General features: G+C 49.0%; 1 protein-coding gene across 2 annotated transcripts in view; it reads left to right on the forward strand.

Annotated features, from left to right (window-relative positions):
* Positions 1 to 10,000, forward strand: part of smap1 (small ArfGAP 1) — a 90,555-nt gene that overhangs the window by 65,817 nt on the left and 14,738 nt on the right. For both annotated transcript variants that reach the window (XM_030770409.1, XM_030770410.1), the window contains exons 6-7: positions 2,247 to 2,325; positions 5,998 to 6,125. In XM_030770409.1, the coding sequence (XP_030626269.1) occupies positions 2,247 to 2,325; positions 5,998 to 6,125 (207 nt within the window). The remainder of the gene's footprint in view (positions 1 to 2,246; positions 2,326 to 5,997; positions 6,126 to 10,000) is intronic.

Consider the following 10,000-nt stretch of genomic DNA (forward strand, 5'->3'; position numbering starts at 1 on the left):
CGGCCCTGTTGATTTATGACACTCTGTGTGTGTGTGTGTGTGTGTGTGTGTGTGTGTTGGTATTTATCTGATCTTCACCTTGATCAGTGATTGTTGTTATCTCAGCAATACAAGTGTATGTCTTGTGTAAGGATGGTGTGTGTGTGTGTGTGTGTGTGTGTGAGGGGAGTGTTTATATGTGTGAGACATTAACTCTTGTTATAAGAAAACGAGAGAATGTTTTAACAATCACCTCCTTGTAACTGAATATTATTCTATGCAATTTTCCTGGTTTTGTAAATTATTCTTTCAGCGGGCTGTATATTTCTCAGTGTTTTTAGGTGTTTACTGAGGGAAACAATGGCTGCTAAATCAGTACACCGTTTTTTTTTCTCCCAGTTTGGCATCCCCAGTTCCCTGTGGGATGAAACAAGACAGAACAAAGCAGGCTCACCAGTCACGTTACTGGAAGCCATTTCGTTGGCAAGAGAACTTCGTTTTCTCCGGTCCATCCGACTTTGTAAAAAGTTGTTTATTTGGAAATTGAACATCGAATCACCCAACGCCGTTAACGGCGGATTTCATATATGTACTTATAAGTATAAGTATATACGTACGTGACAAAGGAAAACACACATTTTTAATGCAAGAAACAAAAAGAACTCTTGAAAATGTAAGTAATGTAAGAGTCTGGGCTATTAGCCGATGACTCGGTGAGCGTTATAATTGGCCCATTTAATCAAAAAGTGTGAACTTCTACTCTAAATCGCCGAAAAGCGAAGAATGTACAATCCTGCCTTCATACATAATTCAACCAGTTTCAGCCTTTCTGCGATTAGCGGTTTCAGTCATGCCTGTAAACGAAGCTCGTTCGTCTGTCTGGTGAAGGGCAGATGTATATCGCGATGTGCTGGCTGACGTTTGTCTGTAGGCCTACATTCCGAACTGAAAAGGGCACCGGTCAAAGACAGCAAACACCGTAGCTCTCGCTCGTCCAGATCGACACACGACAGAGAAATGCATTTTCAGTGGCGAAAGCCGACATTCATTTACATTTCTCAACAGATTTATATGAAAATGATCGATATTAGGTTTGACAGGTTTCTGACGGGCAAACTGAACTTTTATAATTCTGCTGTGCTTTGAAACATGAGGTCATCAGAACTCTTTTAAAAGAGCATGTTTATAGCATGTTTATTATTATTATTATTATTATTATTATTATTATTGCTTCGCTCTTTAAGGCAAGTGTCGATTTGTGTTTTCATCCTCATTCTTTCAACCTTAGATTGTTCTAGAACTCCACCCATAATAAGCCATGTTAGAAACTTTAGCGCTAAACAAAACCGAATACGATAAGCAACAAAGATGCTCATTAGCGCAGTCTCTCTCTTTCCCTCCTCCTCCTCCTCACCGTCAGTCTGTCTACCTCTTCATCCTTCCCTTTATTCTCCTCCACTCGTCTTCCCGGAGCAGGGGTAGAAAAGGTAAAGTTGACTGACGCATTCAGGCAAAACCATATTTCTTATTCCCTTTTATTGTGCTAATAAGGCAGATGCCAAACTGTGGAGTTTGATTTAGACGTGGCGGCACAACTCGGCCATGAATGTTCTCGCATTCAGTTGTTGTCGTTTGTCTCTTTCCCTCCCATTGTACTTTTGTTCTACTTATAAGGTGAAAAAACAGAGAGAGAGAGAGAGAGAGAGAGAGAGAGAAAAAAAACAATAGAAGCTGTCATGAAAGTGCCCGCGCTGGTGCGTGCGCACGCGGCTCTGTGTATGAAACGCTGTTATAACGGGGCCTTTTTTTTTTTTTTTTTGAAGCTTTGATCCGCGCGCTGCCGCTGTTTTTATTGATTAGGGCTTCAGTGCAGATAAGGGTTGTGTCACATGTCCACAAACAGCCGATAGCCCTCTTTCTAACCACAAACTTCACAGACCCCAACAAAGTGCCTTTGAAAATAATGCATCAGAGTGTATTTGTCAGTAAGCATCTGGAGAGCGATAGTATTTGCATGGGTTTTTCATAGAAAGCAGATAATGTAGTCAACCTTTTTCACATATGTAATACATGTTTTGAAATGAGTATTGTGTGATTTGCTTGCACACACACACACACACACACACACATGCACTGATGTGTATAAATCCCAGTCTGAGAGGAGAGGGGGGGGAAAAAAGACCCTAATTACTGTCCTAAGTGCTCACTATCTTGACTGTCAGGTAACATCATCTTCTCTCTTTCCTTTGCCTGTGCTTCCTTCCCAGAAGAGAGAGGAGATCCAGACGGACTCCAGAGCCAGCCCTAAGAAGAGCGCCGAGCCTGCTATCGACCTGCTGGGCCTGGGTAAGACATGAATAATAGATTGCCTATCCCGCATTGCATCTCAGGGAAAACTGAGAAGTCTAGAAATGGACAGCTAAGTGTAACCTCTATCGGTTAATGGACGTGTGTAAGAATAGAACTGAAAAGGAGCTATTTGGCTGGTAGGTAGCTATGCTGTTTAGATGTCTAGGGTGGGATGGGGGTCGTTTTTTTTTTTTCCCTCCGTTTCTGTGGCAGACGGACTCTCCCACCCCCGCCCTGCGCCCGGCAGCTGAAAGCTTCAGTCGGTTCTTAATCTCTTCACCATTGATCTGAGACTTGGCCTGAGTCAGAGAGATGACCAAACAGGACTGATGGTCTATTACTTTCTGGGAAATGAAAGTTGTTGCTCAGTGCCCCGGAGCTATATTTGGCTTCTCCCTCTCTCTCTCTCTCCCTCTCTCTCTCCCTCTCTCTCTCTCTCTCTCTCCCCTCTCCCTCTCCCTCTCCCTATCCCTCTCTCTCTCTCTCTCTCTCTCTCTCTCTCTCTCTCTCTCTCCTCTCCCTCTCCCTATCCCTCTCTCTCTCTCGCTCTCTCTCTCTCTCTCTTTCTCTCACACTTTTTCTTTCTTTCTATGTGTTTGTGAGAGTGTGTGTGTGTGTGTTGAGGGCCAGGCTATCTGTTATGATGGGTGGTAGGGATGATGGAGGACTCCTGAGTGATGGACTGATAGTGGGAACGAAGAGAGAAAGGATGCATTATTTAGACACCGTGTGCCGTGGGCATTGAGCGGCTGTGAGGGCGGGGCTTTGGTGAGGGGGGGTGGTAGAGAAACAGTGACGGTGAGGCTGAAGATTTATGAGCGGCTGTGCTCGTGCTGGGGGGTCAATGCTGATGAAGAGAGGCTGGGAATAATAGAGCTCAGAGTTGAGATATGTTACACACACACACACACAGACACACACACACACAGACACAGACACACACACACACACACACACACACACACACACACACACACAGAGCAGACCCTCTCCGTGAGCAAAAGGGAGCACCTGACTGAGTTCCTCCTTTCATTACACATTCTCTGTGTCTCTCATTTCTGTCTTTCTTGCTCTCTATCTAGCTTACCCACATTGAACTCTCTTTATTTGGAAACACATTGACAGTCTCCCGGTCTCTCTCCCTCTCCCTCTCTCCTTCTCTCTCTCTCCCTCTCTCTCTCCCTCTCTCTCTCTCTCTCTCTCTCTCTCTCTCTCCCTCTCCCTCTCCCTCTCCCTCTCCCTCTCCCTCCCCCTCTCCCTCCTCTCTCTCTCCCTCTCCCTCTCCCTCTCCCTCCCTCTCTCTCTCTCTCTCAGTCTCTCTCTCCCCATCTCTCAGTCTCTCTCTCCTCTCAGTCTCTCTCTTTTTCCTTTTCCTTCTCCCTCTCCCATCCGCTGGTGCTGGCACACAGTAATAGAATTATTGGAATGGTTTTTATCACCCTCTGGAAAGAAAGTCATGTAAAAGGGGGTCTGACTCACCGTTGGCCATTGTGTGTGTGTGTGTCAACCTCAAAGCTCCAATCTAACAGAGCCCCCAAATTTAATGGAATGAAAAAACAGGGCGCTGAACACGGCAGCATCGTCGTCAGTGATCACACTCTTCTGTCTGGCCCCTACACGGCCGTCTGTTGACTTCTGCTACATTTCCTTTGTTTTGGTTTTTGTTTTTGTTTTTTGCTTTTTGTTTTTTGTTCTCAGTTTGTTTTTGGATGCTGTCAATCTGCAACAGGAAGCACACATTTGGCGGGGTGTGACAGCTCTCCTGTCTGTTGGCAGCAAACGCAGAATCCAGACACAGCGGAGTTTATCAGCAATTACCCATCATTCCCCTCAGTACCGGACGTGCCATTTCTTCTTGTTGGGAAAAAAATCTCATTCGTATCTATGGGATGTGTAGCGGTCTGATGGGCAGAAGTAACCTCCCTAACCCTAACTCTGTTTCATTCAGAGAGACAGTCCTGCAGGATGTGTGTTTCCTGCTCTGTGTGTGTTAGCTGTCAGTGATCTCTGTGTTTGAGGTCGGGCTGATGGTGATCTCTGTGTTTGAGGTCAGGCTGATGGTGATCTCTGTGTTTGAGGTCGGGCTGGTGGTGATCTCTGTGCTTAAGGTTTAGATGGTGGTGATCGCTGTGTTTGAGGTCGGGCTGGTGGTGATCTCCGTGTTTGAGGTCGGGCTGGTGGTGATCTCTGTGTTTGAGGTCGGGCTGATGGTGATCTCTGTGTTTGAGGTCGGGCTGGTGGGTGGTGATCTCTGTGTTTGAGGTCGGGCTGATGGTGATCTCTGTGTTTGAGGTCGGGCTGGTGGGTGGTGATCTCTGTGTTTGAGGTCGGGCTGATGGTGATCTCTGTGCTTAAGGTTTAGATGGTGGTGATCTCTGTGTTTGAGGTTGGGCTGGTGGTGATCTCTGTGTTTGAGGTCGGGCTGGTGGTGATCTCTGTGTTTGAGGTCGGGCTGATGGTGATCTCTGTGTTTGAGGTCGGGCTGGTGGGTGGTGATCTCTGTGTTTGAGGTCGGGCTGATGGTGATCTCTGTGTTTGAGGTCGGGCTGGTGGTGATCTCTGTGTTTGAGGTCGGGCTGATGGTGATCTCTGTGTTTGAGGTCGGGCTGGTGGGTGGTGATCTCTGTGTTTGAGGTCGGGCTGACAGGCAGAGATCAGACCGGGCCTGACTTTGGTCTGAGGGCCTTTAGGTGTGTAAATAAAGCAGCTACTGTCACCCTGTGATCTCTCACATCCTCCGCGAATGTGTGTGTGTGTGTGTGTGTGTGAATGGAGCTCAGGCCCTGAGGGAGACGATGAAGAGCTGGCAGCTGTAGCCTGTGAACCTTTGAGTCAGGCAGAGGGAAGCTGCCCCCCCCCCCCTCATAAATGCACATCTTTAGCTGCTCCACTCAGACTCTGTTCACCAGAGACCCCCCCCGCGCCCCCCCCCCCCCCCCGGTCTGTCAGGGGCCAGTGTACTCTTTCTCAGAGAGGGGCTACGAGTGTAGGTGAAGAATGAAAGTGAAAGAGGGAAAGAAACAGAAGGCTGTGCGTTGGTAATGACTGTTGGGCGTCGATGTTTTCATGTTAAAAATAGTAACCAGGTACAGAGATGGTTTTCAGTAGCAGGTTTCTTTATCGGAGTTCAATGATGATGAAACAGGAGCAGCGAGGAGAGAAGAATCCTCTGCACAATGTGCACACGATGTTACCCAGACTGAGTCATGACGTTACTGACTGAAGAAAACGTTTTCTCGTCCAAGGATATGCCCACGCTCCACAAGACCTTTGACCTTGTCTGCCATACATAGCAGATACCTTTAACCCGTATCTGAGAGTGGGGTCAATATGCCTTACATGGAGTTATGCACAAGATAGAGAAAATGTACATTCTGATGAGACTTCCATATATGGTACATATGTTTAAAATGTACACATAAGCATACCGTTATGCAAGCAGTGTGTGAACATATGCATATGTTAAAGATGTATATGTGAGCATACTGTTATACAGGCAGTGTGTGCATATGTCTTCACCGTTATCTCAATACTGGGAGCATTCTGTTGTTACAGAGAATATTCAGCTAGACCTTACAGAACTGACAATATTTTCTCCCTCTCTCTCTCTCTCTCTCTCTCTCTCTCTCTCTCTCTCTCTCTCTCTCTCTCTCTCTCTCTCTCTCTCAGATGCTCCAGCGGCCAGTTCCTCTAGCAGTGCGGCGACATCAGCAGCTCAGATCAGCGATGACCTGGACATTTTCGGGCCCATGGTGTCCAACCCTCTCCCCTCAGGCACCACCACAGCACCCCCTCAGGTACAGAACCCCCCCCCCCCCACGCTGCCGGCCAGCACGCCTCTCTGTGTGCCTCGTTTAGAAAGCTTTTGCGTCGCTTGGACCTTCCTCCCGGTCTTCGTCAGTGACCGGTGCTCCGTAGTTTTCTGTGTTTTCTGTGTTTCCTTCCTGAAGATGATTTAAAGGTCAGACACTCTGCAGGCTTTTCCTCTGTCTAGACCTCAGCACTGGACACTAGACTGGACAGTGGGCCGGTTGGACCTTAGAGGCAGTGAAAGTTTGACCCTACACTCTGTCCTGTCACAGTCAGAAGCAGTGCTACAGGGCTCTGTATGTGTCCACGGCAACAGAAAAAGGAAAATAAGTCCAAACAAGACGCCGAGTCTTAGAGTAAATAACACAGCCACGCACACACACACGCACGCACACACACACACACGCACGCACACACACACGCGCACGCACGCACACACACACGCGCACGCACACACACACGCGCACGCACACACACACGCGCACACACGCACGCACGCACGCACGCACACGCACGCATGCACACACGCACACACACACACACGCACGCACACACGCACGCACGCACACGCACACACTCGAGCCAGAGGTGGTCAGAGACTAAAAGCAGGATTATTTGTGGTAACATAACATTTTCCCCGTCTTGTCTTCACTAAGTCAGAAAGATGCGGAATTCGGGAAGAAGAGGAAAAGGTCAAACTCAATTGTTTTAATTTCCTCTGCAAACAAAATGATTATATTTACCTTTCCAGTCAGAGCTGACAGAATTGATTTGTACCGTCTGACAAACCGAGGGGTATGGCATGGATAATGTGGCAGAATTAACATTCAGCTTGCGCAGAGAGAGAGAGAGAGAGAGAGAGACCACAGGGAGAGGAATGGGGGATCTAAAATGAAAGAGAGTGAAAGATGTAGAGAGGAGGGAATGGAGTGAGGGGAAGGGGACAAGAGAGAGGGAGAGAGAGAGAGAGAGAAAGAGAGAGACAGAGGGAGAGAGAGAGGGAGAGAGCGAGAGAGAGAGAGACAGAGGGAGAGAGAGAGGGAGAGAGCGAGAGAGAGAGAGACAGAGGGAGAGAGAGAGGGAGAGAGCGAGAGAGAGAGGTAACCCCGTTAACTCAGAGTCGCATTCGTAAGCATAGCTGTCCTTGCGCTGGAGCCAGAGGCACGCAGGCCTGTAGGGAGGGGTGCGGCCGCGGTTGCTCGATGGTCGGCCGGAGAGCGGCTCTCCGCCAGCAGGGCCCCGCGGCATAAAGAATGCCTTCCCTTTACGCGCTTACGGCCCAGGCAAAGACGCCAGAGGAGCGGCGCACGAGGAAGAGTCTGCCTTTGATGTGGGCGCGCTGCTTTACCGTTGGGGAGTCCTTCCCTATCTCTTCCTTTTCTCCTCCGTCACGCCTGCCCCCGCCTCAGGGAATGGGCGGGAGAGAAAGAGGGGGAGAGAATGGCTTTTCCCTGCCCGGGTCCTGGAGCTTACGCAGGGGAGTTGGGAATCAGGCCAGCAGAACCAACAAAAGCCTCTCTCCCATTTAAATGAGTGTTTTACTGAGAGCTGTGTCGTACAGGCCGTCACTGCCTTAGTGCAGGGGACACCGACCTCCACTGCAATAATCAATGGGATGCACTCTGACGGAGTAGAAATCCTCCACCCCTGAGTGTGGGGGCTGGGATTTACACACACACACACGCACAGTAAACACACCCGCACATACACAGTGTACATCCTGTCAGGCACACATAAGCACAGGGCTTATGCCTTTATTTCGTTGCGATGCAGTTTTACAGTTTTGTAACACAAGAGCTACAGAGGACAGCGTGCTTCCTGTGATGGGTACGTCTCATTATCCGTCCGGCTACGCATACGGAACGCGCACACACGCGTGAAAGACACGCCAAGCCGATCTCTGTCGCCATCTAACGCAAACACCTGCGCGGAATGCAAAGCCCCCGCGTGGAGCATCAGAAAACGCTGACCGTCCGTTTCCATCTCACAGGAGATGAATTATTGAGAGAACACTGAAGGACACGAGCAGAGCGCGAGATGCTGAAGCCGGCGTTGATTTAAATAAAGCCGTACGCGCGCGGAAAGTTCCAGAGCGTTCCGTCTTCACGCGGCCGCCTTCTCCATCATGCTAATGGCCTCGCCGTGATGCGTGCTGCGCAGACGGCCGTGTGGAGCTGCACCAGGGGTGCGCTTAAGGGAGGAGGCGTTTTCTTCTCCGCTCTTTTTTTCTTCCTCTCTCTCTCTCTCTTTCTCTCTTTCTCTCTTAAGAAGCCCCGTGTGAGTGAGGCGTCAGAGGATCTGCCTCACGTCGCTATTGTGTGGGGTTTTGACGCGTTTTGCATATCTTTAGATATGTCAATTACAGAAATGCGATTACATTTGCAAACCAATGAGGATTTGTGTTATTCATTCTCTGCTCACTTGGGTTTGAAAAAGAAGAGGAAGAATTCGAGGCTAAAAAGGGAGAGATGATGAGTAAAGATGACAGAGAGGAAATTGGAGGAGGCACATACCCACCCGCCCCATGGTTTCTCTCTCTCTCTCTCTCTCTCTCTCTCTCTCTCTCTCTCTCTCTCTCTCTCTCTTCCTCTCGCCCTTCTTCACTTTTCCTCTGTCCTGATTTCTCTGTGCCTCAGGTCCATGAAGCTGCATGCAGAGATTGGAAGCCATGCTGGGTTACTCTCATTGGCTGTTGGTTGAAGGTGGTAGTTGGGGGGGTTGTTTGGATCAATGTACACCCATCCTCTCTCCCCCCCCCCCCTCCTCTGTTCAGCCTCTGATGAGAGACCACCGGGGTCTCCAGGCCCCGTTCTCTCTCGGCGTGGCTGCGACCTGTGAATGCTAATCCGCTCCTCCACTCTCCCTTCACAACTCATCTACCTCCAGTCTTCATTCCAGTACCGCGGTCTCCCGTGGGAGGCGCGCCGCGCCCGGCCCAATCTCCTCCGCAGGACTCCCCGCACGCTCGCCGCTCCTCGATCGAGCATCTGCCGTCTTGTTTGTTTTGCATCCTGTGACACTCGTTGTGGGAGAGATTTTCTCACCTCACAGCAGCGCTCAAATCATCTTGTCCTACAGCGGCTCTCTGTCACATGGCTATGAACTCAACCGCCCTCGTACCAAACCTCAGTCATGAACGGATGTCACGTATAAACACAAACGCGTTGCCGTAGCGGTAAGGACACCTCGGTTAGCTTTACGCTGTGGTTTTACGATCACGGTACGGTACGGTATTCACGATCATTACATGGAAAACCAAATATACCAAGCTTCCCGTTAACAAATGGTTTAATCCAAACACATGCATCGTTACTCTCTTCTTGTTAGTATTTAGGCGCTTTAATAATCAGAATCAGAACCACGGTTCTCCATCAGTTGAAACGTAAGTCTATACAAGTGCGTGATGTGACTTAAGCATTATCGTATGTGTTTAGTGTTTTTGCTTGTCCCTGACAGAGCTGGGCAGCACGAGACTGCTGACTCCAATGTGCCGTGCAGAATTGTTTCGATAATGTCTCGCGGAAATCGGAAACACGCGTCGGCTTCTTTAAGAGCAGAGTTATCGATCTGTTCAAAAAGGTTCTGTGTCACGTAGAGCTCCGTGTGTGCTCAGGTAGAGCTCATGTCTCAGCAAACACACTGACTGGCATGGACACGCTGCTTAACGCTCAGTACACACCCCACGCAGCCAAACTGATTTAATCATACACACACACACACACACACCACACCACATAAACAGGGCCAAGTGTGTTTCTTAGAGAAATCTATATGTGACTTAAATTTACATTTGGACCTCAGATTCACCCACAGTCTCTCATTCTCACTGACAAACGCAAACACACACACACACACACACACA

This window comes from Chanos chanos, chromosome 4 (genome assembly GCF_902362185.1).
Source record: "Chanos chanos chromosome 4, fChaCha1.1, whole genome shotgun sequence".
Classification (NCBI taxonomy): domain Eukaryota; kingdom Metazoa; phylum Chordata; class Actinopteri; order Gonorynchiformes; family Chanidae; genus Chanos; species Chanos chanos.